The sequence below is a fragment of the Gopherus evgoodei genome, chromosome 4, assembly GCF_007399415.2.
Source record: "Gopherus evgoodei ecotype Sinaloan lineage chromosome 4, rGopEvg1_v1.p, whole genome shotgun sequence".
Classification (NCBI taxonomy): Eukaryota; Metazoa; Chordata; order Testudines; family Testudinidae; genus Gopherus; species Gopherus evgoodei.
Window position 1 is genome coordinate 71,214,917 of NC_044325.1, and position 17,266 is coordinate 71,232,182.

Here is a 17,266-nt window from a genome sequence, read left to right on the forward strand (position 1 = left end):
CTTCGCCTAGGAGCTGGATGGACATGTCAGCTTCTTCCTGGGAGCCAGGCAGGAAGCCTGCCTGCCTGCCCTGCTGCACCACTAAGCAGACTTTTAACAGCCTGGTCAGCAGTGCTGACCGAAGTCACCAGGGTCTCTTTTTGACCAGATGTTCTGGTTGAAAACCAGACACGTGGCAACCCAATGGAAGGGTCCCAGGGCTCTGGCTCTAGTCCAAGCCCGAAAGTCTGCACACCAATTAAAGAGCCCCCAAACCTGAGCTCCGTGAGCCTAAGTTGGCTGACATGGCATTTCTTTGCTGTGTAGACATACCCTTAAAGTCTTCTGTGCTTGACATACATGGACACATTATTGCTGTCTGTTCTGTGGAGCCATATAGATGTGCTAATACACCTAGTAAGAAATCTGTTTGTCAAAAAACATTTCCTGGATCTTTTGTGCTGTCTGTATTGTTACAGACACACTTGCTGATGGGTATTTTGAAATAGTATGATTATATTATGTAATTTTAACAAATAAAATAAGGAAAATTCTAAAATACTGTGCACAGAATTTTTAATTTTTTGGCACAGAATTTCCCCAGGAGTAATATGTATATATTGTTCCCAGAGCACTGAGAACCACACATACAGATAGAAATGAATCCTAGCAGGAGGAAACAGTTTTCCATACTTTTAACATAACCTACATAAGTACCCCTTGCCATATTCCCAGGGCTTCTTCAAGTATCCCTAGGGGCTGGTCTACACTACTGCTTAAGTCAATGTAATTTACGTTGCTCAGAGGTGTGAAAGCCATGCAAGTTACATCAACTTAAAGTGGTGTCCACACTGCACTATGTTGGCGGGAGACACTCTCTCGCTGACATAGCTTCCACCTCTCGGTGAGGTGGAGTAATTATGCCAACAGGAGAGCACTCTCCCATCAGCACAGAGAATCTTCACCGGACAAGGTGCAGCTGTGCTGCTGCAACAGTGTGGCTGCTACATTGCCTCCCGTAAATATACTGTTCTCCTTTCTCTCTCTCCTCCATTTTTGTAGGTCACAGTCAGTTGTTTGGGCAGCAGGGGGTTGGGTTTGTCAATGAACAGATGAAATGTATCCTCCCCTACTGAGACTGACTGGATATAGCTTCCTTTGATACCCATAGCCACCCAATATTATACTTGTGTTCTCCAATCCCTTATTTTGTATTACCACCCGATCACTTCACTGCAGCTCCACATACTGAGGTTAACTCAAGCAAGAAACCCAAATAATTAACTCCTTCTACATGCAGTAGAAATCGACTTTCCTTTAAAAAAAGAAAGTATGAATTTATTATCTGGACTTACCTTGTGTAACATAATTGCAACAAACACTATTAACTGGACACTGGTCTGAGAAGTAGAAGCTGCGGCACCCAATGCAACACCATCAGCTTAATGGGTAGAAAGCCAAAAGAGTGCATAAGAGTTCAGTGATTATTTATACACATCACAAGGTTTACTTATTTTTCCATTGGCTACCAATATAAAATTGTATATTGCTTTAAAAATAATTTCCCTTACTTACAAAAAACCCTTAATACTAACCCAGCTGCTCTCTGACTTGCTTCCCCATTCCTTTCCTGAGCCACTCTGAGGTTTGAGGGCAAAATCCTAGCCCTAGTGAAGTCAATGGGAGTTTTGCCACTGACTTCAATAGCGCAAAGATTTCACACTGAGTCTGCTCAGTCTTTGGTATGTCCTAATATAAAACTGGAATAATTCAGGGAACAGAGAGTTAGTAACTAATTTCAAAAGTTATGGAATGTGGTTTCCTATCTAAACTTAAAGCAGAAAATCAGTTTTAATCTTTACAAATTTACAAAGAATTCTAATTATTACTTTTGGAATTGTGAACTGCCTAAATGTTACATAAATATTGGTTTACTGTGTAAAAATCAAAAGAAAAAACATACAAATCAGTTAATTGGCTGTTCATAAAAAAAATTCTCTCTTTTTATATAAAACACATCCATGAATGAAGCACTATTTTTTGGTTAAAATCTGTTTCATGACGTACATTTACACAGTGCCTTTTATCATGGTAGATCCAAAAAAATTTGTGTATATGTATGCATTTATATTACACACACAAGTGTGAAGCTTAGAGGAAGTGTAGGACTTCACGAGAGTTTGAGCTAGACAAATTATATATAAACAATAAAGCAATGGATGAGTTAAACAGATCATCCCAAATGAGTGTGAATCAAAACCTTAACATTGTATGACACAGACAAATATTTTGTTTATAGAACATATTTTTAGAGGAAAAACTGCTTTAAAGAAGTTTTAGAGAAATTTAAAATTGATACTATTTTTCACAACATCCCCCTCTCCCATCTGTAAAAGTGGCTTATCTTAAGACCATGAATCCAAATTGTAAAGGTCTTGGAAAGACAGGGGGAAAAGTATTAACCAATACATTTTAGAAACTTCTAAAAGTTACTTAAGGTAGCTTTTCTGTATAGAAATGTATAATGATGATCAATATCTTCCAACCTACCAGGAGTAGAATTAAATGTTGCCATTTCATTGGCAAGGAGTGTTTGTTGTATGAGAACATACCTACATTTCCAGTGGTTAAATGCACCATTTTCTAACCCCAGTGGCCTGCAAGATATCGGACCTAAAACCAGTCATGGGTCCAACACTGAATATTGCTCATCCTGCAAGCAAGTCATTCCCCTCCACCAAATATGGATTTTCCCCTCACAAAATTACAACTTTCTTCCCACTCCCTGCAAAGTAACTGCTATATGAAAGTTTCTCAGAGGTTTGGAATTTTAGAAGTGGTCCCAGCGGGGACGGATTAGTGGGCAGATTGAAGATAAGGCAGCCAAAGGTTCAATTTAACCAAATTGCTAAATCTAACTTGCATTTAAGTGGTAAAATCCCTGGAACAAGAAGTATCTTTTTTATTACATGTGTTTACAGTGCCTAACCCGTTGTGCACAACTGAAATCCCAATAAATGAATAAATAATTCATTACAAAGATTTCAACCCCACATGTATAACATAACAAATATTTGTATGTATTGCTTCATCCATCACTGATCAGCAGCCACCACGGGAGTTGGAGCGGCAGATGGTTAACAATGCACCACAAGTCTTCAGGAAAAGAAATGAAGAAAAATATTGTATCTAATTAAGGCTCCCAGGAACATTTTCAGAAGGCAGAATACTATTTTCATATTAGGATTTAATCAAGCCAATCACTCTGCTTTTGTTTTAAAATAAAACAGACGATGCAAAAAACTCAAGGCTTTCAAAACAGCCTTCATTTTACAGTAAAAGTAATTTACTAAATACATGACATGAGGACTCACTAAATCCTAAATGACTGACCAAACATACTATAATACTGTTACAGCTGCAATTATAATAGACAAATTGGTGTTCACTGCCCCTTAAAATATTTGGATGAAGTGTTATTTTGCATTGCTAACACTTAACCCCCAACTATTAATACATTTTAAAAATTCTCTATGTTGTTTCTTAGCATCTAGAGTAGTTTCTCTCCTACAAAGTTAAAAATCACGTTTACTGTGATTAAGATTTCTAAAAACCTCCCTAAATCCTTCTTATCTGACTCATATCTAGACATATATCCCAGGCCATGTGTGGATTTTTTCAAATCATTTTTAAACAATCTTCAGTTAGCTTACTTAGGAAAAGATGGAAAATGTGCTTCTAAATACACCTCTACCTCGATATAACGTTGTCTTCGGGAGCCAAAAAATCTTACCGTGTTACAGATGAAACCACGTTATATCGAACTTGCTTTGATCCGCCAGAGCGCACAGCCCCACCCCCCCCGAGCGCTGCTTTACCACGTTATATCTGAATTTGTGTTATATCAGGTGGCATTATATTGAGGTAAAGATGTACATAAAAAATCCCCACAGTGCTGGCTTTTTTGGTGAATATATAATATTTATTGCAATTTAAAATTCAAAAGGTTTATTTAAGTTAAACAGGAAAAGTGACAGAAGATTGTCCCTTACAGATCTTACAGTTATTCACCCTACCTGCAGCATGGACCACTAGTCCCAGTGTAGTAGTGATTTTGGAATTGCCTGACCTTGCCGCTTCTGGATCTGAAATAATCATCAGGAAATTAAGCATTAGACCAGAGGTAGGCAACCTATGGCACGTGTCATAACCTTAGTCCCAGATTTGGACCTTAGCGTCCAAAATATGGGGGTTAGCATGAAAACCTCCAAGCTTAGTTACCAGCTTGGACCTGGTACTTGCTGCCACCACCCAAAAAATTAGAGTGTTTTGGGGCACTCTGGTCCCCCTGAAAAACCTTCCCTGGGGACCCCAAGACCCAAATCCCTTGAGTCTCACAACAAAGGGAAATAATCCTTTTTCCCTTCCCCCCTCCAGGTGCTCCTGGAGAGATACACAGACGCAAGCTCTGTGAATCCAAACAGAGTGACTCCCCCTCTCCGTTCCCACTCCTGGAAACCAAAAGCACTTTCCTATTCCCCCAGAGGGAATGCAAAATCAGGCTAGCAAATCCAACACACACAGATCTCCCCCCCTGATTTCTTCCTCCCACCAATTCCCTGGTGAGTACAGACTCAATTTCCCTGAAGTAAAGAAAAACTCCAACAGGTCTCAAAAAGAAAGCTTTATATAAAAAGAAAGAAAATACATACAAATGGTCTCTCTGTATTAAGGTGACAAAATACAGGGTCAATTGCTTAGAAGATATATTGAATAAACAGCCTTATTCAAAAAGAATACAAATCAAAGCACTCCAGCACTTATATTCATGCAAATACCAAAGAAAAGAAACCATATAACTTACTATCTGATCTCTTTGTCCTTACACTTAGAAACAGAAGATTAGAAAACAGAAACTACTTCTCCAAAGCTCAGAAAGCAGGCAGCCAGAAAACAAAGACTCAGACACAAACTTCCCTCCACCCAAAGTTGAAAAAATCCGGTTTCCTGATTGGTCCTCTGGTCAGGTGCTTCAGGTGAAAGAGACATTAACCCTTAGCTATCTGTTTATGACAGCACGTGTGCCGAAGGTGGCACACGAGCTGATTTTCAGTGGCACTCACACTGTCCGGATCCTGGCCACCAGTCCAGGGGGCTCTGCATTTTAATTTAATGTTCAATGAAGCTTCTTAAACATTTTAAAAGCCTTATTTACTTTACATACAACAATAGTTTAGTTATATATTATAGACTTATAGAAAGAGACCTTCTAAAAACGTTAAAATGTATTACTGGCATGCAAAACCTCAAATTAAAGTGAATAAATGAAGACTTGACACATCACCTCTGAAAGGTTGCCGACCCCTGCATTAGACAATATAAGATATCAACAAGCATATGAATCATGCTGGAAGAAAACATATTACAAACACCGAGGCATAATTTCCCAGCTGTGACCCATTTTTAAACAGTTAAGCAATTACCACAGGTTTCCCAGGCAAACTAGTCAAGATATAATATACTATCCTTCAGAATTTAAGGGAACATTGACTAGGGGATGCAACAGTCATCTTCCCTCATCTTTTTTAAACTAAACTATAGTTTGGGATTCTTTACCTTCCTCAGCTCAGCACAGAAAGGTAGCATTAAGCCATTTTTGTACTCAGAATTCTGGCCTACTCCAAGGGCTAGTGCATCTCCCAGCCTAAATAAGAGCAGCCAAGAGTTGCTCTAATTTACGTCAGCCTCCCAAATGCTGCCTCTGGGCTATTCCACAGTCTGATGCAGCACAGAATGCCCACACTATCATGTGCTACCCAGGCCTGCTCTCTCCCACTACGCCCCCTGAGCTGGGGCTTATAAGAAGGGCCAGCTACGGCAGTGACTGGACTATGGGCAACTCCCTGCTGGCTCCTTGTGAGCTGTTTATGAACTCCATATGCTGTCATATGGACTGAAGCAGATGGCAGAATCCTCCCATACTCTTTAATGTAGAAAAAGAACATCATGCATAACTGCTTAGGGTTGAAGGCAGACAATGGGCCATTCATGTCTGTAATTGTTTGATAACTACTTTTATCTCACCATCTATTTGTAAACTAACTTCTTCTGGAGAAATAAAAAAAACAACACTCCTATACAGAAGGGGAATTGATCAGTGAACTTTTTTTCCAGTGGGCGGTCAACTACTGTTACAAACATAAAAATATCTAATCCTTTACATTTCAAGTGGTCAGACAACTTTAACTATATTGCTACTTGACTCTGCTACCTGAACTGGAAGCCCATTCCATCTGTTCACACTCTCAAGTTCACTTTCACCCTTCAAGTTCAAGAGACAAAGTGGATGAGGTAATTTCTTTTATTGGACCAACTTCTGTTGGTGAAAGTAGACGTTTTCTAAAGCTTGTCGTTCACCAACAAATGTTGGTCATATCAAATATATTATCTAACTCATCTTGTCTCTCTAAAGCCCTGGGAACGACACGGCTACAACACTCCTTCAAGTTCTTCTGTCATTTAATTCCTCTTAATTTAAACCCATGTCCTTAGTTCTGGACTATCCACAAAACCCAAACAGATGATCACGTTTAAAGGTTATACTCCATTCTAACCTCTATATCTATCCTAGTTTAAGGGAACAGAAAATCTAGTCAACTGAGATTACATTAATGGATAATTAATACCACTGGTTCAAGGTTCAAGTCAGGAAAAGGTGTTTTATAAATCCCTAATTATTCTGGCAACACTTGCAGTTACTCTGTTATATTTCATGTGGGAGATAAAGCAAAGGCTCAAAAAAATTGTTCCCTGTATTGTTCAGTTTTTGAGTCTGTGCATCTTAATAGGTCAAAGGCACAAGGAATCCCATTTTCTCCTAACCAGGAAAGAGGGGGAAAAAAGTGTTGTAAAATGTAGAAAACAAGGACTACTACAAGTTGCTCCACTGAGTTTTTTGGTAACCTATTTGCCAAGCTTCCATTTGAGAAGCTAAGCGAATAAGATAACAGAGTCAGTACACAGACATGAGCATCTGCAGGGGAGACTTTCAATCGAGGTGAGAAGCCTGTGCGTAGAGGAGGGGAAAGACAGAAAAGCGAGAGAATGTGATAAAGAGTATAAAATACTTACATTAACAAAATCTAAACATAAGCACATTGCTGAACACTGACAAGAAATAAGGATGTAAGTGAAGTGTGACAGAATTTTGAACTACATTTTATTCAAAAGGTTTTTATAGAGGAATAAAATTTCACATTAAAATTACAAATATTTATTGGCCTAGTTTTCAGGAAAGATTACCTACATTTTGTTCGGCTGTACACAGAAAACCAGCATGCACTTACTGGGAAATTACTGAGGAAAATTACCAGTGAAAGTCACCATAGCCCTTATCATGCTTGGTGGTCCACGTGAAGTCCACTGAAGTCAACAGGGCTCCATCTGGTTGCAACACTCAGTTTCTGCAGATCACAATGCAGGACTGGGGCCTTTCTTCCATGAAAATGTACAGCCTAAACTAAGCCAATATTTTGCTCTTTGAAATGTTTAATTCTAAGCAAGACAATAAAGTAACTAATGAAGTTAAGGTTCTGGCTCTTCAGTTCTGGATTTTACCTATGTCAGTGGACTACTCTATTTGTCATATATTAAAACTTACACTGCTTAAAGCCTTAACACACAATGCTGTTAGTCATCTATTATTTCTACGTAGACTTTCTCTGTCAGCATGGCACAGTCCACACACTTGAGCATTATGAAGCAAATATTCACACTATGCTCGCTTCCAGCACTGACAGTAACACTGCTTTATTATTTCACATAACAGACCATGCTTACTTATGTTTGTAGAATACCAAGCTAAATAGAGCCCTCATCCTGACTGGGCACTACTGTATTAAAAATACATAATAAATAATCATTTTGAAAATACACCTTGTTAATTCATTCTGGTTGCTCACTAGCTCCAAGGCAAGTGCCAGTCTGGCAGAAGAGGCTTTACTTACCATCTGTAGAGTGCACGTGGGAGCTGCCTATCTGGTCCACCAAAAGCATGAAGACAAAACCAAGGACAAGGGAAACGCCAATGTATGCGTGTAATTTTGAATGGTCGTGGCCATGCTCATGCTCGGCTGTTATTTCTGCTACTTTCTCAGATTCAATCACATTTTGCGTCTCACTGGCCTGATGGTGCTTCCCTAAAGCAGATAAACAGGTTGATTAGGAGTGAAGATCCCAAAGGTGATGTTCTAATATTTTCTAATCCTTCACTGAAAGCTTTCTTCATACCTGGTCTTAACAATATAAAGCAGGAAAGAAAAAATCTAAATCTATTTTTTGTTTTATTTTTAATGTTCTAGTTTATCTCACTTTGGGGACCAACACTACTACTGTTGTAATTGAAATCAGTATATTTGAAAATATAGAAAACATCCAAAAATATTTAAATTGTATTTTTTCAATCCCGTGATTAATTTTTTTAATTGCTTGACAGCCCTACTTAAAAATCTATCTTTCAGTGGTTAGTAAACTTGTTTTATATTTTACCTAAAACAGTGTGTTTTGGTTGAATTGCTTGTGAAATCTCAGCTCAGTTTACAAAAGGCTAGCGTGTGTCCATTCCACACTGAGGGAGCGGTGAACTACTCAACGAATTTGCACTGGCTAGGCTTCTGACCAGTGCAAGACAATTTAGTTCTGGGGTGCAAGGCTGGGGAGCTGAGGGGAATTGGCTGGTGCCTCCCTATTGATGGTTCATGAGTGGCTGGGAGATCATTTATGTAACACAGTTGAGTGTGTTCCCGGCTGTGGACGTCCGTGCACGTGCAGTGCCTACCAGAGCATGACTTCAGCATCAGTGTGAGCAGCAGCCCAGGTTAGTGGGTATGAAGGGCTGAGTGGTCCCTAAATCCAGGTTGCACCCTGGGGACCCCACCACAATATCTGAAGTTATAGTATAGCCCCAAGTACGGAAGTCAGACTTTACTAAAAATGCATTTAACCATACTTAAAAGCCCCAAGTATAATCACAAAAATTAAGCTGTTTCAGTTTCTCAATAATATGATCCCAGACATCTCAGCTGCCCTTTCGTTGTTTAGGTGGGAAAAAACAATAATGGAAGCATGGTGACTGGTTTGAGCAAAGTTCTGGGTTTTGTTCCTGACTACAATGTGACCTCGGGCATGTCATTTAACCTCCTTGCACCTCAGCTAACTCATCCATAAAAATACTGTACACTTCCATAGCACAGATCACCTGAATCTCTAAAAAGTACTTTACAGATAGCAAAACAGGTGCAGCTAGCTTGCCAGATCAGTGACTGAGTCAGAAGCCCTGAGATATATTCCTGACTCCCAGTCCCCATTCTAGCCTCTAGATAGAACTTGCTGCCTCCATCACAAAAGAGGGATACTACTTGTGAGTGTGTTTGCTAGGTTTACTTAGTATTTGTAAAGCACTTCAAGATCCTCGTAGGAAAAGATGCAACAGAAGTGCTAAGTATGATATTGTGCTGGACCCAACCTTTGTCTCTTTTAACATTATTATAATTATTTTGTAAGGTTTTTTCCCCTGAGAAGACATAATTAATGTATATTCAGAGGGTGACTCCTTATTTTCATGAAAACTCTTAGGGGGTATTTTAAAATGAATTTAAATGAAGCATTTTGCAATGCCCTACAAAATGCATGCATGGTGACTTTGAACAAAGAGGTGTCTGTGGCACACAAGACATTCCACAGACTCCTGAAGAAACACTTAGCTGTGGATGATGAAATGGCTGAGTAAGTCTGGGGTGTTTTTTTTTTGTTTTTTTTTTTGTTGGTTCAAACGCTTGAGTAATACTGAATATTGTTTTCTATTATGAGGACTTCTGGCTTAATTAAATATTAGTGGCCTCTTGAGGACAGCAGCCACTGTTAGAGACATTTGGGACAACCCTAGCAAAATCTAATGATGTCTCACTGCTACTCTTTTTATGAATTAAATGGACCTTTCAACAGATCACTTCAGGGGGAGGAAGTGGAACACTATGTGCAAATGTTCAGTTATACTCTGTGCACAGATCATTTAATTTGCAATTAAAGGGACACTGTCCAGTTTATTGCTGTTTTTTACACTCTTCCTACATCTCCGTCTGGTCCTTTTGCACTGCTCAGGCACTACTCTTGTATGAGTCTCTCACTCTTGTCTTTGTGCCGTCTCTTATGCTGTTCCCTAAGCTTGGAACTGTCTCCCTGATTTTGCATGCCACTAAAACATCCTTTCTTCTTTCAATCTTCCTTAAAAGCACTGTTTCCAGAAGGACTTCAAACAATAACCCAAAAACAAAATTTAAACCAGCTTTAAGGGAAAACAGACTAAGTTTAACTTTCGCGTACTTACACACTAGCACAAGGTAGCAAAGTTTGTGTTGCAACACTGCAGAGGAAAATGTACTGATTAAGCAAACTTTCCACTGTAATTTTAAAAGATGTAATGGAAAACATTTTATTTGCTTTGGTTTTGTAAGACACTCAGGCTTTTACGAAAGCTTCATTAGGGCCAAATATAACGTGACTGCATCTCTTTAAAAATAGTCTTAGGTATGAACAGACAACTGGAATAAAGGAGACGAGAAGACAGTCCATTTCTTAATCTAGCACTTCAATAAGTTTTAGATAGAGGACAAAAGCAAAACAATTAAATTTTAGGCCTGCTAGACATCAATGAGTGAAGTAAAACAAGTCAGATCAGATTCTTATGCTTAATTCTGAATGTCTTATTTTGTAAGTGGACCCTTTACCTTTTATGACAACCTTCATGGCTGAGTCTATGCAAGTGGGTACAGCTCTCTACAACTTTATCTTCACATATAATACACACATTTTATGCAGTAATATTAGGATTAACTCATTTTTCCTTGATTTATTAGTTCTAGTTCTCTTCGACTTGCCCTACAAAAGTAGACAAAGGATCAAAGTGTGATTTGTAACCTGAGTTATACTGAAGGGACCTAAATTCTGGCCTGAAATAACTTCACCTGAAAAAAATAACTCTCAATGTTCCTTAAATAATTTCTTTACAGCTAGATTGGCTTTGATCAGGGTATTTTACGTTAGAAATTTAGTTTAAGATATCATTAATGCACACTGTAAGTTTCCCAGTTATTTATTTTACTTCAATATGGATGGACAATATGCGTGAACTGCTGTGTAAATAGGAAGAGACAGAATTTTTCAAATGCCTCTTATTTACATGATAGTTTAACGGGTCAGATCATCTCACTGAAAGTATCAAGACTGGGCAATAAACTGACCAAAAATTTAATGAGAAAAGTGTAAGTGCTCCCAATAACATTGTCTGCTGCTATGCTAATCATAACAAAGATTAAAATGGAATGGATCACAAACCCTCAACTAAAGTGCAATATAGTGAGAGGCTACAATAAACATACAGATTGGAAAGTGTATGAGCACATGAATAGTTTTATGTTATTGCAAGGTTCTATGTTTATCAAATATGAATAATTTTAAGTTACATGAAAGACACTAGGTAAGCCTAAAATACACAGAGAGAGACTATAAAGTAGGTTAAATAAGTGCAAATGGTAAAAATGAAAAATATATTCTCCTCCAAAGCATGTAAAAGGAAAGCACAGATACATCAAGAAAAAAACCCAAACTTACTATGGTGGCATAGAGCAGTGGTTCCCATCCGCTGATATGCAGTAGCAGTACTGGTACTTCAAACATGTTTGAAAAGTCCTCTAGAGTCCCCTCTCCCCCATCTTGACATTTCTTTGTATTAGGACCCAGTGCGTTGCTGCCACCCACCTTTGACTGAGTTACTGATCTTAAATCTACTCAAAACCTGTGTCATACCATTGGAAAAGCACCTGAAGCTCCAATGAGGATTAGAATGCACTTGAATGAGAGATGATGGGCATTACCTGATAAAACTAAGGGATGGCATAACTGGTACAGTTATCCAAGACTTTGGGGCTTCAGGTATACCCTATGCCTATGTCTCTCTAAGACATGTATTTTCACTTAACAAAAAAAATCAGTTGGCATCAAACAATTTTGCTAATTAGTTTAACATAAAAACATAAGAACAGCCGTACTGGGTCAGACCAAAGGTCCATCTAGCCCAGTATCTGTCTACCAACAGTGATCAATGCTAGGTGCCCCAGAGGGAGTGAACCTAACAGGCAATGATCAAGTGATCACTCTCCTGCCATCCATCTCCATCTTCTGACAAACAGAGGCTAGGGACACCATTCCTTACCCATGCTGGCTAATAGCCATTTATAGACTTAACCACCATGTATTTATCCAGTTCTCTTTTAAACGCTGTTATAGTCCTACCCTTCACAACCTCCTCAGGTAAGGAGTTCCACAAGTTGACTGTGCGCTGCATGAAGAACTTCCTTCTATTTGTTTTAAACCTGCTGCCTATTAATTTAACAGGCAATTTTGGCCTGTTAAACTAATTAGCAAAATTGTTTGACGTCAACTGAGTGTAGAAAGTTCTTCAGCTACAAGGGAGTGAGACTCTTTTGCAAGATAAAATATACGAAGATCTATAAAATACCACTGATAATGATTGCAATAACCAAAAGGGAACTAAACCACAGAAAGCTGCAGCTTATAAACACAAATTAAATCTCTTTCAAAGGCAATTTCCATTATGTCCATTGTTTGAGGTTTCAGCAAGAGATTAACTTTAATTATTCTCAGAGTAAGATACTTTACTTGTGCCTTTCTGTCTTATAAGCCGTCTTGCACAAGGACATATATCAGGCTATTTTTTTCCTCACCCTCCAAAATGTCTTCATAAAGTGCATGTACTCCTTCAGGCACAATTACCGCCAAGGCAGTTCCGCAGAGGAGCCCAGCACCCAGAACTGTCACCAGCTTTAACCTTTCCTGCAAGCAAGCATAAAACAAGTAACACTCTTTAGTAATGAGCAACAAACTCTCCTATCCCCCAACAAAAAACAGAAACTTTAACATTTGGAATCAATATTTTTGCTCAAGAATGTTGAAGTAGCATGAGAAATTACAACTCCTGATCCACAAATCAAGGTAAGATGGATGCAATGCATGTTTCCCTCGCAATGTTTTAGAGATTACTTTAATCCGGTGTTAAGTGAGATCTGAAGTCAATAGACTCACTTATGAGCTTTTTCTGCATACACTGCCAAACACTATTTAATACACACTATTTACTTTATGCTAGAGTAAACTTACTTCATGTAGTCCTGCTCAATAACTCAGTGCTTCATAAGATTTGTTACTTTGAATTACAAAGTAAGGTGGATAGAAGGCCATATAATTGGATTAATACATTTCTCTCTTTAAAACTAAACCTATTTAAAATTAAATTTGAAATTACAACAGCTGATATTAAGGCGTAATTTTACCATAATCTATTAAAATAATTTAGATTAAATAAAAAACTAAATATTCAAGAAGTGTTTACTGCTCAAGTATTAAAGAAAATCAAACCACTGAAATGGCTGAACTCATTGGCTAAGCACCTGGAACCAGTCTGTTGAAGTGTTCAACCAACTTTTGAAAGAACTAGCCTCTTCTGCAGGTGCAGAGAGAGTATTTTCTTCATATCAGTTTATTAAACTCAAAGCTCAGTTCAATGGCTAATTCATTCAATGTTAAGAACATAACTGGGAGTTGAAAAGCAAGAGAGCTTGTGAATACAAATGAAGTGAAAGAGGGTGAGATCTGCTAGTTCTAAAATCTTGAAGGATGTGATGACCAGAAATAATCATTTCAATTCACTAATAATTTAGTTTAACAAATCAGTTAGTTTTAAATAAAAAAAGTTTATCAAAATGTTTTGTATGTATTCATCATATTTACAGTAATTTTATTTAATAAAAATAAATTAAATTGCTGTTTTTGTGCATTTTAACTGAACTCAAATTTCCATTCAAATGCAGATTGACACAAATCACAAGTACAAAATTAATCTAGCAAAGAAGAAACGTAACATTCACTGTTTTCTAATGTGATAAAACATAAAAATTAAAAATCTGAATAAATGTATGGTAAGCTATATAATTGGTTAAGTAAGCATGCAGAGATATACTGTATCTTCCTGGATAGCAAAAGAGAGGACCAAATTTAGTGTGAAGGTTATATTTAGTTGCAAACTAACATGTTTTAATGCTTACCAATCAAAGAGAATCAACCTCTCTTTAGGAAAATCATAAAAAGTACAAATGCAAATCAAGATTAAAATTTATTATTTAAATCAAAATTTCCTGCTTGCTGATTTAAATCATGATTAGAAGCAGTGACTGATATCAATCTACCCTGTCAGAACTACACAATGGGTTAAAATTTGCCAATCATCATTCAGGATTCCCCCCTTCCCAAAAGTGAGATCTATTAAACTACAGTACAGTCCCCCAAAACAGTGGAGCAGATTAATAGATTACTATCCCTTCTCTAATTTCTATGGTTGATTAGAAAAAGTTCACTATTTTTCAAGCATGCCTGATAGAGTCCAAAGCAGTACGAAAGAGAGATTATAAGAGAGTAGGGAACAAACGATCTACAAAACTTTACAATATAGGTTTTCATTCCAGAAACTGAATTTCTTAACTTTACATTCCTAAAGGTTAATAAACAGTTGGAATAGGAATGTGTATTGTCAGCATCTCTAACTCAGACAATTTTGAGCAGGAAATGAACATGAAAGATATCCTCTTCTTTGATAAATAAGGGCAGCTGAGAATGAATGAAATGGGAAATACCATTTCCCAATAGAAAGGACTATTTTACTTGACAATGAAGATTACTCTGAACCTCAGCTGCCAGATCCACTGTGGTGAATACTGTTTAAGCATATATGAGTTTTGAAGGATGCCCACCAGCAGCCCAATTTTGACAGAGTCAGGTTTATATTTTCAGAGCCATTCAAGCAAGGCCATTTTTGAGGTGTCCCTCTACAAATGGTAATCCTTATTTTTGTCCATTGTAAAAATCTAAATGTTTGTCCTATGAAGCCAAAATCTACCCTGCAATGTTAAAACTAATAAAAAATAATGTAGTATTAATACAGTGTACAACTTGTTGATCATTCCCTTTATAACTTATTTTCTGAATTAGGGTAGCACCTAGAAACCCTGATCAGGAGCCCAACTGTAGTAGACCAGGGTGTCAAATACACAGCTGGCCAGCAAGGTGTATTTATGAAGCCTGCAGGATATATCCAGTCTGTGCAGAAACTCAGCTTTCATTTAAAAAACAAAAGGACATTTCTAGACTTCATGGCTGCAGAGATAACTTTCTAAACATAAATAGAGTGTAACTGATAAAGTGACATCTGCCTGAATCCACAGTTTGAAACAACAATGTAGGGGAAAATCCTCTGTTCTCTATTAATCTGGAGTGTCAACTCTACACCCCAATAATGACATTTCTATGTCAACATTAACTATTAATTGCCGATCACTTTAATAGATGGATTGAGGAAGGAGCTGGGACTGAAAGCCCTGGTGGAGTCAATTGGAGGTTGCTATAGGCAAGGAAATGTAGAGGAAAAGAACTGAGAAGACTCACAAAAACAAGGAAGAGGGAGAGAAAGAGGATGGGGATAAGGAAGGAAAGAAACAAAGCTCAGGAATAGCAGCGGGCCTAAATGGAAGCATCAATGTGTGATAAATGTAACAACAAGGCACTCAACAGCTAATAAATAACCACGTTTAATTACTACATGAAGGCCACATGCTCCCTTTGAACTCTGTGAAACCCTCCCATTGACAAGGGTAGGGTAGGCATTGTGCTGTGAATTATTAGGAATATACAGCCCTGCATTTCTCTCTGCCCATTGAGCATAGCTGTATAAGGGGATTTGCTCTCCTCATCTCCAAATGAGTTTCACACCTTGTGCTAACCACAGTACAAAGAGTAAAAAAAACTATCCTAACACCAAAAAACTTCCAATCTAAATGACGAGATGCAACAAGTGAGGCAAGAATGGGGAAGGTAGTCGAGGGAAATAGTTACTATATAGCCCAGACACAGGCAAAGCTAAATGGCTGATAGTTCTATTTAAAAAAAAAAGAAAAGACATCTCAGAGGCACCTTCTGGCCATCAATAACCTCACTAGCAGCTTCCCAAGACACTGTGCTAAAGAGAAGTCCTGAGGAAATATTTGAATGAGGACCGAGTAGTGTCTTTATGAACTAATTCAGAAAGTATACCATGCATGAGTGGCAGCATATTAAAAAAAAAAGCCCGAAAGTCTTCACGGGAGTAGTGGACAAATGGATAATCAAGGCTGACACTGACAGTCAACTGAACATCATACAAATCAAGAGATAATAAATTAGGAGGTTTTAAATTGTGAAGGGTAAGACTAAGAATCTGAGGTCAATATTTGATGTGGCAGTGAAGAGGGAAATCGGTGGGTGATTTCAGAGAGGGGAGCCACATGAACAGAATGATGACCCAGGAAGATTAGTAGCTGCATTTTAAATGGTGCTGAGAGGAGTAAAGTGGGTATCAGGAAAGCCAGAGAGAAGGTGGTTTCTATAGCCTAGGCAGTAGATGAAAAGGGCTTGGATGGAAGTTTTAGCAGCATGGATAGAGAGAAAAGGGTAGGATTTTAGAGATTTTATAGCGGAAGATAAGGCAGGATTTGAACACTGCCTACATGTGCCAGTTTAGAGAGGATGGAGATGATGACGACACCTAGGCTATAGGACTATTGCTGGTGAATAAACCAATATGCAATATAGCTTGTTCACCCATAGATGATATTGGTTCTGAATAGCAGTGGTAACAGTAACAAAAACAAATGTATGTAACTCAGATATATAGGGAGTGCAGCAGCAGCCAAAAAAGCTAACAATGTTAGGAACCATTAGGAAAGGGATAGTTAATAAGACAGTAAATATCAAAATGCCTCTATATACATCCATGGTAAGCCCCATATCTTGAATTCTGTGTGCAGACCTGATTGCCCCATCTCAAAAAAAGATACATTACAAATGGAAAAAGTACAGAAAAGGGCAACAAAAATGATGAGGCGTATGGAACAGCTTCCGTATGAAGAGAGATTAAAAAGACGGGGACTTTTCAGCTTGGAAAAGAAATGACTAAGAGGGAATATAGAGATCTATAAAATCTTGACTGGTATGGACAAAGTGAATAAGGAAATGTTATGTACTCCTTCATGTAACACAAGAACCAGGGATTATCCAAAGAAATCAATAGGCAACAGGTTTAAAATAAACAAAAGGAAGTACTTCTTCACACAGTGCAGTCAACCAG

The 17,266-nt window shown here is 38.0% G+C and overlaps 1 protein-coding gene across 2 annotated transcripts in view; it reads right to left on the reverse strand.

The window, feature by feature from the left end:
- Window positions 1-17,266, reverse strand: part of SLC39A9 (solute carrier family 39 member 9) — a 28,924-nt gene that overhangs the window by 6,973 nt on the left and 4,685 nt on the right. Inside the window, exons 2-5 of one of the 2 annotated variants that reach the window (XM_030559702.1) lie at window positions 12,780-12,888; window positions 7,986-8,177; window positions 4,056-4,124; window positions 1,335-1,420 (exon numbers count right to left, since the gene is read on the reverse strand). In XM_030559702.1, the coding sequence (XP_030415562.1) occupies window positions 1,335-1,420; window positions 4,056-4,124; window positions 7,986-8,177; window positions 12,780-12,888 (456 nt within the window). Of the gene's footprint in view, window positions 1-1,334; window positions 1,421-4,055; window positions 4,125-7,985; window positions 8,178-12,714; window positions 12,889-17,266 lie in introns of those variants that run through there. The other variant, XM_030559703.1, reaches the window with a different exon arrangement.